At 40.0% G+C, this 21,582-nt stretch overlaps 1 protein-coding gene across 4 annotated transcripts in view; it reads right to left on the bottom strand.

Moving 5' to 3' along the window:
- Positions 1-17,573: 17,573 nt before the first annotated feature.
- LOC118006814 (ras GTPase-activating protein-binding protein 1) overlaps positions 17,574-21,582 on the bottom strand; it is a 31,980-nt gene continuing 27,971 nt past the window's right edge. For 3 of the 4 annotated variants that reach the window (XM_034999616.1, XM_034999617.1, XM_034999618.1), the window contains exon 12: positions 17,574-19,465. In XM_034999616.1, coding sequence (XP_034855507.1) covers positions 19,259-19,465 — 207 coding nt within the window. In that variant the 3' untranslated portion in view covers positions 17,574-19,258. The remainder of the gene's footprint in view (positions 19,466-21,582) is intronic. The other variant, XM_034999615.1, reaches the window with a different exon arrangement.

The raw sequence follows: 21,582 nt of genomic DNA, 5'->3' as shown, positions 1-21,582 counted from the left end.
TTGGTGGGATGAAGTAGATTTATTCTATAATGGCTCTACAAAGTGAAGTTTTAAGAGGTGAAAGGGTAGTAATGAGGCTGCCGCAGCTCAGATATATACGGGTGGAAAGAAACAGTAATGTTTAGAAAGTCTGTTCATTATATTTTGACATTTCATATGCCACAAATAATGTGGGAAGCATGGGGAGATGACCCCATTATATTTTTATAAATCTTTTTGTTTTCCTTTTTGGTGCTTTGCTTAGCTTTAACATTTAGGAAAGTTAGACAAATATTTCTTTCCTTCTAACTCTGAAGTGCTAGAACTACCCCAGGTTAGCTAGGGCACTCCAGAAAAAAGGAGAGGGACTAGGAAATAAATTGTGAGGGGTGGGGGACCCTGCTGAAGGACACGGATGTTCACTGATGGAGGGTCTGCAACAGGGACTGCTAAAGACAGGAGCAGCCTCTGTCCTCTCTGCCAACAGCATCATGCTTGAATGATGGCACCGCTGTCTGGGGCATGCTCCCTGCTGCAGCCTGTGACCGGTATACTGGGCTACGTTTCTTCCTTTGCACTTTAGTGTCTTGGCTTTGGATCAAAGTAGTGGTAGATGGTGGGACACGGCAGACAGTCGGTTTGTCCTGAGGCCTGGGGTTTCACAGGGGTCTTTAGAGTATCCCCAGTGTGAGGGAGAAGAGAAGGGAGACACTGGGACCCTAACTCTTCCCTCAAGTCCCTTCCCCGAGGGAAATTTCTCCCATTCCCTGTGGCACAATGGCTAATACCTCTAGAGGCCCAAAACACCAAGCCAAAAGACAAGGATCTAGAGTGATTTGGGTAAAGAAAATGCACTGTGCAGCCAAAAGAGGATTTGGCTTTGAGGCTTGAATGAAAAAATTGTTTACATCCAGGGTCAAGGTCAGTAAGTCATTGCCTTCCCTTCTCGTGGCGTGTGCAGACCAGAAAATTAAATTGTATTCTAGCCTTGGATGATGTGGGATAGAGCCCACAATCCTGAGTGGGGCGCTCTCATCCACGACTGTCTTTTTATCCTTTTCCCCACCACAAACTGTGTCTAAAGGAGGAAAAGGGAAACAGAGGGATCTGAATAAGTACCACCAGTTCAAGACTCAAGTATCAGTCTCAGAACTGCTATTAGCACGACATTCACTTTATTTAAGGGAGGAAATCCTCAATCCCTCAGTGGCGCATGAGTCACTGGAGAGGCTATTTGCCCCTTTCACTAGCACTTTATTCACTTTAAGGGGAAAATCGTTATTTAATTAAAAAAAAAAATTAAAGAAGCCCTTTTCTCCAGTTTACTCATTACCAGACTAAATTCAGAATGTCTGAAATCGAGGTGATCCGGCAGCAAAGGCATTAGGCCTGTGTCAGGGACTGAAGACAACACCAGTTGTTCCAAGACATTCTGCCTCCACTCAAACAGGAGCATCTGCAGATTTCAAACCGGGCTCCTTGTGTGAGGCGTCTGGAATCGCTCCGAAACAGAGAAATCACTGGGGCATTTGCCCAGCCTCTGCTGGGTCCCTGAACTTCTGCCACCATATTCAACTTGTGGGCCCACTGGGAACTGCCAGGTCTAGTCAACAGTATCTAACAGACAACACAATCATCTTTTTGAGACACAGAAAGGAAAGGTCACTGAAATCTTTGCTCCAACTATTCCAGACTTGGTATTCCTCATGGAAAATAAATGTGAGTGAATACATTATAGTGGAAAAGAACCTGAATTTTAGTCCTACCACTAATGTGCTGGGGAACCTTAGGTAAATGACTTAGCTTTAGTTCCTCTACAAACACAATGGGGAGAGTGGTACAGATCTCTAACCCCTTCCAGCTCTAACTGTCCCGTGTGCTTGAACTATAGGAGGTTTACACAATGAAAAGTTTAATGTCACTTTAATTTCTGAACCCTCTAGACAGACGTGCACATACATATATATGCACATGTACATGGACCTACCTTCTTTGGAACATTTGCAGATTTTTCTTTTTGCTTTACTTTATCAAAGATGAGCAGTGGTGGGAAAAGAACATCATGATAAAGTCAAAAATACCATTGTGAATTAGAAATGAAGCATGCTCAAAGAGAAGGCATTACCATCAATGTATAATGTAGAAAGGATTTAGCAATAAATTACATGGATTTTATCACTATAAAAAAATCAAACTAGATGATTTAGGCCAAAAACATTTTTTAGGTGCCTCCAACACACAGGACAATGCTTTCTTAGTTTCCCTTTCAGTTTGTGCACAGAGGATATCACACTTTGGGACTACATATGCCAAATGTTGTGGCAGGGGGAAACTGACTGAGGTGTAATGAGTGGTTTACTGGTTTTCAAACTCTATGTGGCTAGACCAGTATTTACGCACGAAGGTAGAACTGGATACTGGTATAGAGCAGATGGTGAGTTCACCCACCTCCAAAACTGCAGCTATTCCTAGGAGTCAGATTTAAGAAATATTAACTAAGCAGACAGATGATACCAGGAACTTCTCACCTTAGCTTACAACTTAACTAGATTAGTTTCAAGAGCAGCCAAAATTAATGGCTCAGCGCTGCCACCCTCTGGTCCTTTCAAACATTCAAGAGTCTGCCTTGGCCAATGCTATATAGAGAGTGACCAAGGACAGGAGTGAATAGGAAAGATGCAGAGTGTGTGTGAGAGAGACAGAGAGAGAAAGATAAGAGAAGGTCATCTGACCCAAATTATTACTTCTTCTAAGCTGTCAGTAAATAAGAAATGTATCCCTCTAAGAGGCCTATCAGTATTTTTCATAGACTATTTTTTCATACTAGGGAGAAAATAAATATGACAGGAGTTGGTTCCTTTCCTTCAAAGTACACATTAAAAAAAAAAAAAGAGTACACATTGTTATGGGCATCATTAAAAAGAGATTGTGTTTTGTGAGCCTCCATGATATTAGATTGCAGACAGAGACCAGTGCCCCAGCTAAGCTGCTACCATCACGGATAAGTCAGTCTTTTGTGAAAATGAGACTCCTTAGTTAACTGCGGCACACTGAACTTGAAAGGAGCGGAGTTCTCATCATGTCTGCAGTAACTGCCTCCTTAGTAGAAGCTGGCAAGAAAAGGGCTTGCTGGTGGTACAATCTGTATCAGCTTGAGGACTGGGGCCAAGCTGAGATTGGCAGCTTTTCCCCAGGCTGACTGGAATCCCAGCCCAGGGACGATGAGTACCACTCTGGAAGCTATCAGATTTATTCCACAAGCACCTTCTGTACGTTCTGCCCGCCCTCCACCCCAACTCTGAAGAGGCAGGCAAGATTGGGTTTTCTCTCTGGGCTGTGTTTCTCAGACTGACTAGAAAGCTTGCACTCTGAGGCGCTAGTAAGGTCTGCTGAGGAAGGTCGAATGGGCCTCCTACCCTCTGATATAAAGCGTCTTTAATTCAAGAACCGGCCAGACCAAAAATTAAGAACAAGCATGTTCTTAAAATGTAATTTATCTTTTCGTCCTCCACTAAGCCCCTTCTCTCAGAAACCAACTCCAGAAATTTGAATTGAGAACCTTCCTATTTTCCTGCAGCTCTACAAAGCCAGAAATAGGAGCTTATCCTGACCAAAGGAAGGAGTAAAAGAAATACGCCTTGTTTTGTTTGAGCTGGCTTGTTTAACTACTTGTATCGGTGTAAGGAAAAGCATATGTTGGAAAGGTTTTTGTTTCACAGTATCCTGAAATCCCAATGAATAAGGAGAATATCCTTGGGCAGGTTGAAATCCCAGCAGAAATAGAGAACTCTGAAAAATCCGCCGGGCCCAAGTAATCTAGAACCTTGAGGGCCCAGAATAGATGGTGCCGTTACCAAATTAGTATCCTGTGGCTTCCTTCAGGATCTCTCCAGCTGTGAAGACAGCAATGGCAGGAGATAGGTTTGTTCAAACGTGGGGCTATTACACGCTGTTTTGATGGAGCTGTGTGGTTATTTAAAGCAATAACTGAGGTGCTTTTTCATTCTTTAGAACAGCAAAATGAGTTCCAAAGTAGAAATTATTGCCCAATAATTTTTAGGATCATTAAGGCTTCTTCAGCTAGCATCCAGACCATCACTTCTCCCTCTTGTGCTCTCCCCCTACCTCCTCCCACTGCCTCCCCACCAGCATATCCGGTCTCATCAGCTTGTGCATCTCATTTTGTGAAGCCAAACATTCCAGAAGATGCTGGTTTATTTCTGAGGGGGTGGGGGGTGGAGGGGACGAGAATGGACATAGTAGCTCCTGTCTCGTTTGTTTTAAGGCTGCGATGTCCATTCTTCCTCTTGCCTGTGCAGTTTGAAATTTCACTGTTCTGGAAAATTTCCATTGGAACATTGGGTCGGAAAGTCAGAGTCTAGAGAATGGCAAGCCAAAAATACACCCTTCAGGAGCCCAGTGATAAAAATTATGTTCTACATAAGGCCATTAACCAGTTACAGAGCAGTACCAGCTAACTAAGATGAGGACAAAAGACATTCGCTGTCTCTTACAGACGCAAGCATAATGGGTCTCCCATTCCTACACTTGCCCTGCTGCACAATTTCCTGCGTGGCCTTGTTTTTGGCCTGCCTTTCTTCAGATTCCACTGTTTTCTTAAGCAACTTCAGAAACTCAGTATCCTTTTTAAACACACCTGCCTTCTGAGGTGGACAGAGTTCAACAGGAAGTGAGTCCTTGTTGTGGTGCTCCCTCAGGCTCATCATGGGAACACAGGGGCGCTACTTGGCCTTTCTTGGCCTGCTCACTACCCTGTAAAAAGAGGAAGTTGAAGGAGATTTTTCAAAGGCAAACCCTGGACACTTTGATGGGTTAAAGAAGATGTGTTAGAGAAGATTTCACTATTTCCCCGTTTCAGTGTCAAGCTTGGAACCCCATCCCAGGCCTTTTGGTGGGCAGGTAGAGAGAGGTTAAGAAAGAGGAGAGTCTTGGCCTTCAAGGAGATTACAATCTTAATTGTTTTGTTCTGGTGGGGTTTTTTGGCCATGAAAGACAGCGCTGATGGACTTGCGTCTTAGATTGGCTTCTCACCTGAGAATCCCATCCAACACCAGGACAACATTCCACTCTGGTATTTTAACCTGTATGTCCTGTGAAGGCTGTAACCCATTTCCCATGGCAGTTGAGTTCTCTCTGCCAGAGCCCCTGGAAGAATCAAAGAGAAACACATCAGGGCAGAGCTTGTGAGATAGCCCTAGGGAGGTAATGCCAATGACTCCAAGTCCCCTCCCAGCCTGTTTCCCCACATATACAATTCAATCCTAACCAGAAACTTCCAGCAAGATTTAAGACAATTTTCCCCTATTTGTCCATTATGCTAGCTGCAGTTACAGGCAGAAAAAGCGGGACTGCTCCAGACCACTACAGAGATTCATCTAAACTCATACCATTAGCTAGGCTATACTAATAAAAAGAAAAAATATTATAGCAGGTGTGGCTGGACTTGGGCCGTGCTGCACCCCCAAACAAAACCACACCCTGGCAATGATGTGTCTGAAATTGCTTCCACACTCCTGTAGCTCCAACAAACACTCCTTATGATCAGAAAACACTGCTCTTATCTTTCTCAGCAAAGACATATTTATGCTTTATACCGATGGAATCTCTTCAAAACGTTCATAGGTTGACATTATGACAAACGATGTTCACTCTCTCTTCATCTGGCCCTGGAATTAAGGAGAATATTGCAGATTGAACTTTCTTCTTGTTTCCAAGGTTAAGAATTAATAGACGTTTTTTAAAAAAGACAATTTTAGATTTCCCATAATAAAACAGAAACCACACTGTAAACCAGTCGTTTCCTACCCTACTCTAGAATGGATACATGTGTTATGACACAACTACAGTGAAATGGTGATTCTAGACTCTAGGTGGTTATCATATGGTCTCTGTACAATTCTTACATATTTTCCCTTCCAAGCTTCAGCTCTCCTATCTGTACAACAGAAGTGCTGAATTCGTTGAGCTTGAAGGGCTTCCCCAGCAGTGAAGTTCTTTTAAAGCCACTTCTCCAGTTGTCTTTTAGCTGCTGAAAAAAAGAAGAGCACTTCCCCCAGACTTAAGGGGGTCCCACTCTTCATCTTACCCTCTCTATACCCATTCATGGTTTTCTAGTACAGCAGAAAGGGCACTCGCTTCCAAGAAGGCAGAGATGCAACTACTGTAGGCACGCAATCAGCTTCTTTATGTATTTGGGGACAATAAAACCCACGACACAGGTCCACTGTCTGGATAAAATGACATAATCCGTATTAACCCCACCCCCTCACTGTAAACAATGTATAAAGCGTTTTAATGATCTCTTACCATGTCTTCCTCTGTTTGCCAGAAGAGGTCATCCAAGAGCTTGCTTTCAGAATGGAGGCTGGCTCCCCAAAAGCCAAATCCACCAGCCCTACAGAGCAGCCTATTCAGTGACATTTCAGGACCAGCCCTCTGTGCTGACCTCAGAGCTTATACACACACTGAAAAGACCTAAATTCTAGCCCACTTATTAAGCATCTACATCCCTTTCGCCCAGGTATCATTTGAATACCACCTACACAGAAAGCACATACAGCTCTGTAAACAGTTGTCACTTACATGTGGACCAGTAAAAGACTGTGAATGAACCCTGAATATCACAATACAGCTATTGAGCACCTACTGTATATCAATTCTTAAATTACAGAATTTAATTCCCCCAATGGCCCTGATCTTCCCAATTTATAGATGAGGAAACCGAAACTCAGAAAGTTTATTAGCCCAAGTCAGTCTTGCCAAAGTTCAGATATGATTCTATGGACAACAGGAAGCTAAGTTTTGGAACTAGGCATGATAGGTGTTTACCTCTTCCACTTACCCTGTTTTTGATCTTCAACAAATTATTTGGCTGTGACCTTAGTCACCCCTCCCCTGTAAAAAGCTCTATCTTCCCAATATTGAGTATAAAATCAAGTGATTGATGTGGTGATTTACTCTGTCATTAAAAAAAGTATATAGGTGTTTATTAGTTCATTTTAACTTAAATGAATCTTATAACTGCTAAGAAATATGGACCCTTTTGCCTTGGTACATTCTACTTATACAAAAATTTACGCTCCTATAATCTCTTAAATGCCAAGGAATACTATCTTGTACTAGACTAGAAATCAAACTTCTTCTTAAGAACCAAACAAGACAATCCATGGCCACCTTCTTCTCAGAACTTGGAGGTAGAACTTGGATATAAACAATATAAATCTCTCAGCCCACCTTAAAAGTTGAGAGCCTACTAATCTACTTTTGGGTGTATGAGGGATTTAGAGTTGATATGGGGCTATTTCCTGGCTGTAGAATTGTGGAATAGAATAAAATGAGTAAGCAACAAGGCAGGGTAGAATATATGCCATTTGGAGGACAGTGAGAAAACGCTGGTTTGTAGTCCTGCATGAGAGCACTGGGTGCCTGGAATGGCTTGGATTTGGCCAGCATCAAGAGTAAGGACTCAACTTTTTCTGGAAGTCTTTCCTAAGTTCGGAATTCCTTTAAAACATCCACTCGACTAAGAACCTACTACAAACAATGCCAAGGCACAAGAACGGAAAGAAAAACACCATCCCTAAGTAAAGATCTTACAACTTAGTGCAGTGAGATGTGATTGTGGATATTGAGTAACTCATCAAGGGGAGATACGGTGACAGAGGCACAGACAGAATTCAGAGAAACGGTGTCTCATAGGGACAATCCAAGGTCTCATGGAGAACAGGACATTTGAGCTAAGACTCTAAAACCAAAGGTTATTTTCCACAGCAGTTTGCTATCTGGAGTTATATAACTGTGGTCTCACCCACCTTTCAAAGGGTTAACACAGGTAAACCACTTCCTTCAGGCAGGCATTCAGGTAAAGTGGGAGCATCTCTTCATACGAGATACCATTGTGACAAGAGTATTAAAAATGGCAGGCTGACCAATGTTCCAGTAAAGGAGGGCCTTCTAATGATTCTTTACTCCCATCCAGGCTCTGGAAATAAAGTGGGAAAATGGAATTACAGAGAAATATATGGACATACCCCACAAAAAAATTATTCTAAGCAGAAACTGCAGCTTGTCTCCAAGTCCTTTTGTTCCTGACTTAATCCCCTGGGTAACTGGATGTGTCCTAATTAGCCAGACAGGAGCTCATGGGACAAGGCCTCTGCTTACTACATTTCCTTGGTCCCACTTGGCTTCATGTACGTCTCTTCAGCTGTATCCAGAAGCTATAGCAGTGATACCAGGAAGGTCTTAGCTACCTCTGAGGACCAGGGCAGCCCCTTTCTGTGCAGCTCTGGATGCTGCTGAGGAAAGGGGCACTCTGAATGGACCCTACTTAGTGACCTCAAGTCAGATTCAGTGAGTCTCCCGGAAGCTGCTACAGACTTGCCTTTAGATGACTTTGTGCAATGTCCCAGCCTGGAGAAAGCAGTTCAGCCTTTCAAGGTTTGAGTTACAAGTGGAAGCTCAGTGAACAAGTCTCAAAACTTAAGTGTCAGTCAGGACTAGAATATGTATGCTCCTTCCAGTCTATCAGCTTTGTGTTTAACATCCCTTGCACCTGCCTATTAAATCTATTATGGCAAGGCAGTATGCCTTAAAAGCAGGGCATCCGAATAAAACACAGCCTCTTTTCTTTCAGTATAGGAGGGGATGATACAAGTGCAGAAAATATTAGCAGAGAAAGGAGGGTGCCATGGAGCAGGCAGAAAATAAACCATGGGACATTTCAAGGCTTATGGGCCATTTGAGCAGCAGTACCTTAAAGAGGAGGCTTTGATGGATGGGGAGAGTATTCCAGCGAAAGGAACACCGTAAAAATTTGGAGGTAAAAAACAAGGGGCATATACAAGGTACAGTGATTATCTGTTTGGCTAAAGTGTAATGAATGCTAGGCATGTTTGGAAAGATGGATTTGAAGTACATCTAACCCCTTAAATATAGAATAAGGAATCAGGACTCTGGAACATGGCAGTTCTCAAAGACCAGTCAACACGGTATTCCCTTCACGGGCAGAGCAGCTCATTCTATCTTCTTCCCATGAGCTGACACTTCCAGCCTAATTCAGATTTCCCTGTACTTATTTTGGGAGAACTTATCTTTTCCTTCACCTAAGAAGCAGATACGATACCTACTAGAAATTCACATCTTCAAGGGCATCAATTCAACCCAAGTATTAAGCATTTAGTTGTGCTAGGTAGGCACTAGAAAGGGGATAACAGAGGTATGGTAAAGTCATGGTTCTACAGTAAGCTCACTATTCTACAGTGATTCTAGTTACTTCTAGAGTTTATCTTTGTCAACTATCAAGCCAATACTTAATACAATGCACATGTTTCTAAAGGAGAGCTTGTGGTCCAAATACTATTACCTTTTGTGATCTGAAATATTAAACAGAGCTGACCTAGAAGGAAAATACAGTCTAGCATGTTCTTTTTATTTCTTAGCTGCATCTGAAAGGCCTCCTCCCAACCTCTATAGAGAGAACTTCCCTATTCAAACCATGAGATCATGTCCACAAGTAAAAAGGGTATGGGGGAGCAGGGGAGAAGCCAAATGTGAATAGAAAAAAATAAAGACAAAATGTCACTGGTTTTTAATCAAGTCATTGCTACTGGAAGTATGTAAATAGTTGTTGTTGTTGTTTTCTCAGAACAATTTACCTTTCTTAGGCAAATTCTTTAGAAAGAATATTGTGGGGCAATAGGTATTACCTACCCTGTAAATGAAAGACTTCCCCAAATCTTGTTTAAAAGTAGTACTTAAGTATCAAATAAGCCATTTGCTAAACCCAATTGTTTCCATATTAGGTGTATTTCTACCTCATTTAAAGGTGTACCATGCTCAATATGCCTGAATGGCATGTAAAAAGCTAAGAAATTGATGTTCCCACAATGCACTTCAGAACACTTAAAATTCATATTTCATAGTTTCATGGTCCAATCTTCCATGACTTAATCCACTATAATATTTTCAGCATTAATGACAGTTAAAATGAGATGAGTGAAAATTCCCATAGGTGCACCTTGCTATTTAGTATATTGGGCACAGATAAAATGACTACCTAAAGGGAAAAAAAAAGCTAAGCAGCCAAGTTCTACTTCTAAAACTAAAATATAGCAGGTACCTCAGAGGCCTCCAAATAAGTTTTAAAAGCTGGACACATGTCTTCAACTGCTATCATTAGACTTGAAATGTACAAAGTGAACCACAAAGTGCCCAAGACAAAACCCTTAACACTTCTAAGCTCTCTAGGTAAGAACAAGACTGCCAAAGGATGTCCATGTCTCATTGTGTAGATCAGCATCACAACTGACCTGTTGACTAAATTCACTTTATCTAGAACAGATTAAATTATTGCAATGTAAATAGCCAGCATCATTTTGCGTTAAGAGCGGTTGGTGCATGACTGGGAAGGACAATGAGTGCTCACTTTCTAAGTATTCAAACATACTAAAGGGCTTCCAAATCACAATCTTTGGTCCTCTCAAGATAGGCCATTTCCAGAGACCTCATTCTCAAACTTGACTGGCCCAGGGAACCCATAGGAGGAGAATGAATTACCTTGCAGCCATAACTGTTGTAAACATGCTGGAGCCATACTTGGAAAATGGGGACAAACAGGACTACTAGTGATTTCCAATTCACAGCTAAGACAACATTAATGAAAAAGCAGTATTAGACTGATTTAAAACATTCTAAAGGAGTTATAACATTATCAAATAAAGGCTCAGTCAGTGGGGAAAAGGGTATTTTACTTACATAATTTATCTTAGACTTAGTAACCTTTTTACTCAAGATTCATCCACTAAGATAGGCCAATTTCTGCCAAAAGAACCAGAGTGTGCACTCTCAAGGGTCATACCCCAACCTTGCCAAAGCAAATGACTTCTGCCTAACTGAAGTCATCTCCAAAGGACTTGCCCTTAGATTTTCCCCATTTCACGCATTTAGGTATTTGCACAACAGACCTACCCTTTGTCTTAAAAGTTGCCTGATTTGATATTTAGACAGAAAAGCAAACCCCATGTTATTTTTCTGCAAGTGATTTTACACTTCCTTTTTTCCAAAAAGGAACTTAAGTATGTCATGATATACAGGGAGTAAAAGTGTTAATTTTCAACAGGTCCAGGGGATGTTACCTTGAAACCTCACAATTTGGTTCATTAAACTTTAACTACTCAAAAAATTATTTTAACCCCGAAGAACAGGCACTGTTTAATTCTTCAGGTCACAATGCCAGCATTGGCCGTGGAGTCTGTTACAGGTAAGACAACTGCAAGTTACAATTCCAACTGTGATTCCAATACTTTCGGGATATGTAAAAAAATATGCTGGGCTTTTGGGCAGGGTGAGTTAAACTACAAAGTGCTTCATCACCCATAGTGGAAGAGGTTCAAGATGATTCATACTTCCACGTAAAAGACTACAAAAGTCACAAGCCCACATAAAAGTAACTGACAGCTAGCCAAAGTAGAAGAGATTTAGAAGGATCCTGGGGACATCTTCAACAATTAATTGGCCTGGAAAATTGGGTCAGAATTACTCACAAAGCTCCTCATCCTTTCCCAGAAGAAAATGTGATAGTATGTCTTTTATATGGAAATTTCTCTGTATATATGTATAAACTTGGTATGGCCTTAATGCTGCAGTTAAGGATTTGTTTGGCTACCACCTTAAGCAGCGTGTTAAGCAATCGCTTCCTTAATGTAACATTTTTACTTCTTACGACCCTTAACCTGAAACAACCAATTCCCTTTTACCCCTCAACTCTTCCCCCTTTTTTGCATGAAGTCATAAAAGTTATGGCAGTTATTTTTTGGCTTATAAAAAAAAATCTATTTCTGCAGTTTGAAGATGTAATGTAAAATTTCTGTGATACATGTATATAAAAATATATTTGTTGAACCATCCATATACACATATCCATGCTGATTCCAATGGAAAAAAATTAAAGTTTTCTGAAATTTTCTCTGTGGTTAACTCCTAGTTGTTACTGTTTAACCAACTTTGTATGTGAAAGAAACTTCTGCAGTACTGTGATTACCTCAGCGAGGAACCTACAATGAACCTGGAAAACATCATTTCACTTAAGACAAGGCTTTATGTTGGTTCATTCAAGAAATATTTATTGATAGGTACTATGGGAGATACAAAGATGACTCCGACACAGATCCTGCCCATAAGGAGCTTACAGTCTAGCAGGGAAGATAGAACACATACATGGGATACATGGTCAGAGCTATGTTTCAGTAAGATGAATCTAATATTGTGTATAAGGTAGCCTGGGGGTCAGAACAGGTAAAGGAAGTTGAGAGGCCATTGAGATTATCTGAGTGAGGAGAAAAGAGATGTGAAAGACTTGAGGTAGCACTGACAGGACTTTGCTGGAGTAAGAAAAAAAGCAGCAGAGGACTTAGACTTGTGGTATGGGTGATGACATGAACTCAGAGAACAAGGGACTCGGTTTGTGTAAAGAAATGAAAGTTGGCACATAAAATCCTTCTGCATAGAACAAAGTGTCTGGGATATACGGGGCACAGAAAAAAATGGCCTATCACCCAGACTAAGGATGGAAGTACCTCTGAATGACCAGTGACTTCCTCCCTCCTCTGCCCACCCCTCAAATTTCCCCAACAAATCCCTCCACTATGAATTGTCACAGTGCCTACAATTTATTAAGTCCTATCTCCAGGCATGCCTCACTTGTGAGAATGAAAACAAATACATTAATTTATTCAACCCAGTGAGTCATCTTTTAAGGACTCTCTTCATGGAAGTCACTGTACCTTCTGGGGAAATGCAGGGATAATCCCCCAGTCCTTTGCCTCTAGGAGCTTATGGTCTAATAAGGTAGTAAAACAGCTACAGGTCATTCTAATTGTAGGTTGAAGGGGCAAATTGTGAGCTACGAGAAATCTATAAAGTGCTCTATGAACACGTATTTTTAAAAATGAAGGATGGGACAGAATCTCAAACAGGAAGGACAACGTAGAAGAGAACCAGACAAGAAAGAATTTGCTCCCCACTTCAAATTCTGGCCAAATCAACCCCGAGAAGGGCGCTCCCCACTCCTGTTGCAAACCTTTTCTCTTAGGGAAAAGAAAAATGCTCTTGAACTGGGTCTTGAAAAACTTAATTCTGATGGCAAGAGATTTGGGGAAGGGGGGTTTGGATGCAAGTCTATCTTCAGGGAAGAAGGAAGGCACTTGAAGCCACAAAATCCGCAATGCCAGGCTTATCAGAAAAATCCTAAGCAGTTTAGCAGGGCTGGCGCACCACCTCCATGAAGCATGGGAGAAGTCACTGGAAAGGAAGATTAGGACCCTGATACGAACATGGCGCTGCCAGGCACTGAACAGGGTACATGCCTAAGACCAAATTGCCGCCCCTTAGGAGCTTACAGTTATAACAATACAAGGTGGAAAAAGCACCACAATGTACAGAATGCAAAATGCTGAAGGATTCAGGAGAAAATTACAGCTGAGTTTCAGCTATTAACACACTAGGATACCCAATAGCTTTCTGACAGCTAGTAGTAAACCCATCCCTGAGGGGAGCACAAGGTAATGTCCTTAGACAACAGGCCCTGGTAGAACTGGGCATTAAGACAAGAGAAAAACTGGGTATGAAAACCGAGCTATAGAAGCAACTGAATAAGCATATAAAATGTGGCTCCATCCCTTTTCTCCCCACATCCTGACCTTAACAGTTCTGGCTTCCTACAGTGAACCTAGGGCAGAGTGGTGACCCTGACGGCGCTCCATGTTACTTCGACAAGCCAATATGGGACTCTGTGCTAATAATCCCTCTCTTTTGAAAGATGAGCCATCTCTCTTTTGAAAGATGAAGGGGATGTACAAACTCTTTAGTCCTTTCCAGCACTAGCATTCTATGACTCAAAGAATTCTAGGACTCTCTCCTGCCTCTTATGGTTAATAATCAGAATGGGAAGAAAAACTTTAAATATTCTGATGTTTCTCACTTAGGATTATGATTTTTTTCCATATACATCACAAATGATTGCTATCCCATCAGCTAAGTTCCACCTCCATCCTTTCTTCAAAATCTAACATCTACCTGTATAAACTCATTTGTAACATGATGTGTTCTACATAATCTACTTAAGCATACACTGAATCTTTAAAGAAAAGAAGACCTGTTCTTCTCCCCTAACTTCTTTATGCCAGTTTTTCGGTATAGTGTCTTCATTTAAAAGGGCCAAATCAATGTATATACACTTCATAAAAACATTTAAGAATTTAAACCAAATCCAAAATCCAACAGGTGACATCAAAGCTTGGGGAAAAATCAGTAACTAAGGTGGTTAATTACAGCAATAGTTAAAACTTGTTTACATCCAGAATAAGATATAATCATCTAATTACTACCAAAAACACAGGCAAACTTCCCATAAGCAGGGTTCTGAAAAATAAATATTTGTTAAATTCAACAGTGAATTTTTGGTAAAAATCCCTTAATTTGCTTTCTTAAAAGATGAAGACACACTGGATGGCTGTAAGTCCCTTAGGGATCTGTGACACTGGCCATATTCCAAAGTACTCAACGTGTACAGATTTCTGTAACTGGCCAGGTCACATGGTCTATGGAAGTAACTGTGGAACTGATTTCCAGTACTATTTTAGTTCCCGACAAGAGAACGTCTTGTAGGGAACTAAAAAACAAAACAAAACAAAACAAACTACCAGGTTCAAGGGGAAACTAGAGACACAGAGACTGTCCAAGGTTTTCAAAGCAAGTCATATAATCAGAAAGTGAACAAGCTTAATTCTAAGCCAATATATAAATATAATCAAAACCAAAACCATGGGTTTTTTAGACCACTGCTAATCAACTTTTTACTCATTCAGGCCATAATGAGACTGTTTTATGAAAGCATGAGCAAAGCAGACTAATTTCAGCATTATCCTGAGCTAGCTACATATCCACTAAGAAGTAAATAAGTTTTATCTCACATGTGCTACCATTTCTCCTTTAATATAGTCTCCTAAGAGTTCACAAGCCTACCTATGGTCCCCAGAACCTCAACATCACAGTAAACAAATACAAATCCCAAAAGGTATTACTACCTTAAAACCAGAAATCTTTACTGATCTACTGCCACATGGCGATTACTTGATCAGCAACTTCCCACACAAAATGTTGCTAAGTTTCTAACACATTCTTTAAGATTTCTAAAACATTTGTGGAAGACTACGTCTAATTGTCCACTGCCCATCTGTGGTATGGCAAGCGGTTATCTAAAATCCCATATTCAAATAAATGTTGAAGTTATTTTTTTTTAACAAGGTTTAAAACTGCTGAACAAAAGGGTCAATCATCTCATTTGTATGCAGTTCCTGCAGAGATTCTTTTAAGTAGCACGAAAATAAAACTTCAATAAGTTATCTTTAGATCAGTAGATTTGACAAATGCAACCATTTACTTAAAAGGAATAAGCCACTCAGCATAAACAATGGTCTATAAATTTAAACCTCATAAAGATTTCCATATAGATTCTAACAAATTGTTTTCTATAAAGTGCCACGTTTCCGACTAAATTATTAAACTCTACAAGGGTTTTCAAATAAAGGGATGAAGAAAAGTATCAAAGGATGGTAGTTATAAGCAGAAAACACAACTGCTATAAACCCACCTGCTTTAAGTATTATAAAAATATTGTTACCTTCTACATCCAGATTTCAAGGTTGTACTACATGTATTAACAAACCAGATGAGAAAATAACCTAAGAACAAGTCATTGTTACTGTGTTACCACAGTCTATACAAATCAAAAGGAGCCCTGTAAAATCAGTGTTTGCTTATCTTGTTTACCTTAAAGGAAATGGAGAAGAGTAATGTTAACCTTTCTCTGAATGTTTTACAGGCTCAGGTCTCTGTACTGTAGTAACTTACTACGGTCATGTCCTATTTTTCAGCGTATCACTCAAATGTAAATACGTAGGCATTAGAGCTCTAGAGAAAAAGCATCAATTTTGGAAGCCAATCTGCTCTTACTACATGGATGACTTAGAGACCTAAAATTTAACTGCTCTGATGCAATTTCTTCTTCATCTATTACTTTGGGAAAAATAGCACCTAATCCACAGGGTAATTGTGAAAATTAGTTTTCTAGCCTAAAACCAAAGTGCAGTTCAACCAATACTGTGCTAGTAACCTACCCACCACCCAAAGCCAATTAACGATTTTTGGATTACCCATTTCACTACTTCCCGCAATAGCTCAAAAAGTTGAAAACATAGGAATACACAAGTAAAGCCCAGCCTCACCACAAAAGAACACAATGTATTTTTGTAAGGCCCAAGATCTTAAAAGAGGAAGACCCATTGAACCAAACTAATCTTACTTAGCTAAAATACTCATGGGTGAAGGGTTTAAAGCTCAGGAGAAAAGAACTGTATATTGGGCCATTCTTACAGATGAAAAGTTGCATTTTAAAACCCGAAAAGGTTGAATGTGATGACCTTATGCTGCCTACAGAAAATCTTGCCCTAACCTATTTTCACTTTCTACCTGTGTGAATATATACTATCTAGGGTGTCATGTTTATTCTAACAGCAGTAACATAAATAATGATACTGGGATTCTTCATAGTGTTAACCATGATGCCAAATCTGACATATAAAGTCCAATGCTATTTCAAACTCCACAATCATCCCATTCTGATCACCTGAAATTACTGAAGCAACCCTTTTGTTTTCTAAGCTTATGCAACAAGTTACAAGAAGCATCTAGCATATTGTTACTACCTCTCCAAATAGTTCTTTAAAAATCACACATGGGGGGACACCTGGGTGGCTCAGTTGGTTAAGCGACTGCCTCCGGCTCAGATCATGATCCTGAAGTCCTGGGATTGAGTCCCGCATCCGGCTCCCTGCTGAGCAGGGAGTCTGCTTCTCCCTCTGACCCTCCCCTCTCTCATGTGCGCACCTTCTCTCACTCATTCTCTCTCAAATAAATAAAATAAAATAAAATAAAATAAAAATCACACATGGGTACAAATAAAGTCCCTGCAGTAGATGTTACTATTAATTCCTGAAAGAGATTTCTATTTGCTAATTCATTTATCTGAGGCTATTTTTCAAAGGATTGAGTCTTTACTCCAGTTGTCCTCACCCACCCCTCCCCTCCATCTTCCATGTATTATAGGGAATGAGGAATATGATCTCAATGGCGTTTGCTTTATTTTTATAGACCATATGACATTGTTGGCCCTACCCACTAAATACCAGATGTGGTGTCTCCTCTTCCCTCCTCCCCAAGTCTCACCCATTTCCAAATGTCCTCTAGGATGTATTAACAGCCCGGGTTGAGAATCACGGCATCCAGCTGGTGCCCTTAAACTACTGAGTAGGAAAAATGCCTAGTGAAATGTATGGATTAACATTTACTTGTGAAAAATGATTTCTAGGTTATCCATAATTTATGACCTTACAGTTACTACAACTTAATATTTTTTTTCAAAAACAACTCCAGCTAAGTTTTTTTATTTCCACCACAGGCTTAATATAAGCTACAAAAGTACAAGTTGAATGTCTTCCAATTATCGCTGGCCTGGGCCAAATGAAGTGGTTACCAAATAGTTATTTAAGCTGACCCAAAAACAGCCATGCGACTCAGTTACATATCTTTATGAAGGAGATGTTGCCAATTTTCAAATATTTCAGGTACTGAGGACCAATAATATCGAACTTCATTTTAAGACTACACCCTTCAGCAATCCTTGAGTTTCCCAGTAACAGTAAAACAAACATTCCTATTCCTACTCATATACTATCCTCAAACAGTCCTAATGATGAACACTGTTAAGAAAATAAATAAGTTAAATTTGACAACCTCGTTGCCCTTCAATTAGTATGACAACTTATCACACAAAGGTTTGCTTCACAAATGTGTAAACAAAACCTTCAGCCATCTCACACACGGCACTCAAAAAATTAACATACTATGTAAAACGAATATTAGTCTATACTGCCAGATTAAATTTTCTTCCAGAAATATTTTAATAAAAATTGGCCATTTCCAAGAAACACCCACTGCATGCCCATCAATAAAAGAGAACCATAACAAAATAGAAAATTTACCATATGGCTATGATTTAAAGGAAAAAAAAAAAAAAAACGGGCAGACACTCAAGCACAAAGTCCAATATTAAAGTCATATTCCTTTTTATGGGCTATGATTAGGATTCTGAATATTTACCGAAATAAAACTTAATACAAATGCTGGACTACTTAGGTCAAAGGACCTCTCATAGAAGTGTATCTGTCCTTAAAGGCATTCCAGTTTGAGACTCAATTTTAAGAATAAGGCGTAACAAATGAACAGAAGACATACCAGGTAAAAGAGGGATTCTTCAATTCCCAACATACTCTACACCTGATAAAACAAATCTAGACTTTTTTTTTTTTTCTTTAAACAACTGCCAAGGCTGGAATCAAAGATAAATAGAAGGCACAAAAGTTTTGCTCTGGTTTTGTGTTATTTGGATTTTGGGGTTTCTTTGTTTTTGGGTTTTGTTTTTTTTACAAATACAAATTAAACATGAAAAAACTACTTCAAAAGAAATCTAGATCAGTTGCATTCTAGACATTAAAACCTTTCTCACAATTTAAATGGTAAAAACAGGTTTATAATTGTTTTGTGATCAAATATCAAAAGAAAAAAAAAAAAAACTCTACTAACACCTTTTATTTTAACCATACCAGCAAGAATCAAACTGTCAATTTTTCCAATGGCAATTTCTACACACCAGAAGGTAGTCATGACTCTCAAAGAAGAAACAATTTGGATTTTTCCTGCCTTCAAAATGTTTATCAAATCCTGTGTTTATCACAGGCTTTTGAAACACATAGAAAATAAGAAATATTCCAATGAATGAAACATACCAAATGTCAGTAATAAGCAAGACACATTCCTTTGGGGAAACGGCTGTTAAAAAAAATCCAGTCTGTATATGCAAAAGTAAAGCAAGGAAATTCAGTCTTTTTCTCTTCTTTAAAAATCTGTTTTTCCTAAAATATCATTCCACAAAATTGGAAGTGAAGGACTAAAAGGTGAGGAGAGGGAAGGGCGGGAAAGGGAGCACACATAATTAACACAAAAAGTAAAATTGTACAAACTTAAGCAGTTTATAATAAACTAGGGTCAAACTCCAGGATACCAAACGCTGGTGTAAGAAATTCACCATTCTGCAGGAGCTAGGAGATTTGTACTGCTGCGTGAAGATCAACTGAAGAGCAATTCACTGCCTTGGAGCAATTCCCCTTCCCACTCCAAATCCTGGTTTCTGCACCATGCCTCCACGGGGAGGGCCTCTCATTCCACCACCCAGCCCACCTCGAGGGCCTCCAGGTCCCCGCAGGCGGTTATCTCGACGGTCCCCTTCCCGGGCAGCTCGGGTCTTCTTCTCTTCCACATTCAGACGGACCTCACCTCTGAACATGATGGGCTGCAGGAATCAAGGTAAGCAGACTTACACAGTGCTTATGTGCTTATGGGCTTCCAACTACCAAATATCAAGAAAGCTATTACGAAGAACCAGCAGCTTACAAATCAGCTATGTTCTCAGTTCAGTTTTTATTTCCAACTCAGAACACGTAATTCTCCCAATTAACAAATACATGCAAAGGTGGGAGGAGTTAGGTATGCAAGCTAGTTCAAAAAAAGACAATTTACAACACAGCAGCACGAGTAACTCTCGTACTCCTTAGAGTAAATCTTACTTTCCCATAGAATTACATTATTGAATATAAATAAGAATTGCCACCTTCCCCATGGATATGAAGGCTTAGAATAATCTTCCATCATCACCTAATGTGGAAAGACTGTGCTGCACATTATTTATGCAAAGTACATATCCATCTCAAAAACATCATTAATTCCATCTAAACAAAATTGTAACAAAATGCTATTTGCCTTAACAAAATTTTGGAAAATACTGAAGATAATAAAGATAACAGAGCTCAGCAAAGGAAAAAAAGATATATCCTACGTCTTGGGCCTGCCTTTTAGTCCAACAGATCTAAAGTAGAAAATAAAGGGTTACTCGAGATTACAATGAATTCAATTTATGCTCCTCACTGGCACGCACTGGTTTTCTAAGTGACATTTTTTAAAAGTAAATATCTAACAGTGCTTACTATGGAGAGAAGTGTTCTGTATACTTCACACCTATTATCTCATTTAACATTCACAACCATATGAGGGCTGTCATTACACCTACTTGAGAGACCAGCAAACTAAGGGCCAAGAAGGTTAAGGAACTAACCCACAGGTCACAACATAATGAACAATGGAAGCAGAATGCAAATGAAGGCATCCTGACAGGCAAGTATACACTTTAAACCACAGGCGCCCCAGAAAGGTCTCTTTAGAACTCTAACTGTAACATATTTAAAATTTTGATTAGGGGTGCCTGGGTGGCTCAGTCAGTTAAGCATCTGCCTTCTGCTCAGGTCATGATACTGGTGTCCTGGGATTGAGCCCTGCATCAGGCTCCCTACTCAATGGGGAGCCTGCTTCTCCCTCTCCCCTCCCCCTGCACTCTCCTCTCTCCCACTCCCGCTCACTCTCTCAAATAAATAAAATCTTTAAAAAAAAACAAAAAATAAAATTCTGATTAAATGCATATTTGTATTTGTACATTCATAAGTACATTAACACTAAAATATTAAAAATCTGTTCAACATTTTAATATTCACACTATATAAACCTTTTCAAACACATTAATCTGAAGACCTGTTCCAGGCAATATTCTACATACAATGAAAAAAACACCACCATATTAAAGTCTGAAAGATAAGGAGAGAGGTTGGGGCTGGGCATGTTTTAAAAGGTAGTAACTGAAGACATCTCTGAGGAGTTATCACAAGGGTAAAAGTAATTTGAATGAGAAAAATGTACCAAACATATAGCTCCTTTCTGAGGAAATTTTATTTCAAAATATTCTTAAGCATAAAGATGCCACAGCTTATCCAGGTGCATTAAATGAAACAAACTCCTTACTTGGACAATTAAGAAGCCAGTTATCAGGTCTGACCTCTTTTGGCCCACTGGGAATATCAGACCCTCTAAGGATCAATTCAAGCCTGCACCAAAAAGGCTGGCTACTGGATCTTTTTTGCATGCTGAATGATGGATTTATGCACAAAGCCTATGCGACATTTCTAGGTTCAGTATTCTGTGGCTATGCTAAGGTAAGCCACTGTTCTCTCCTCATTTCTAAGTGTTTTGCAGGCGATGCTTCATAAAAAGTGGTCAAATAGTTTGAAAGATTAAATACACATTTGCAGATTAAAGCTCATATAATGTTAAAACCACAACATTAAGTTTTACAGTATAGCCATCAACACTGTGAAGAACATCAGAGATTCTACAGAACCTCTGGGAAATAATGATCTACAACATTTAGGGCGCCTGGGTGGCTCAGTTGGTTAAGCGACTGCCTTCGGCTCAGGTCATGATCCTGGAGTCCTGGGATCGAGTCCCGCATCGGGCTCCCTGCTCGGCGGGGAGTCTGCTTCGTCCTCTGACCCTATCCCCTCTCATGTGTTCTCTCTCTCTCAT

The sequence above is a fragment of the Mirounga leonina genome, unplaced genomic scaffold, assembly GCF_011800145.1.
Source record: "Mirounga leonina isolate KUSES-001 unplaced genomic scaffold, KU_Mleo_1.0 Mir_99, whole genome shotgun sequence".
Taxonomy (NCBI): Eukaryota; Metazoa; Chordata; class Mammalia; order Carnivora; family Phocidae; genus Mirounga; species Mirounga leonina.
This window is presented reverse-complemented; position numbering and strand designations above follow the sequence as displayed.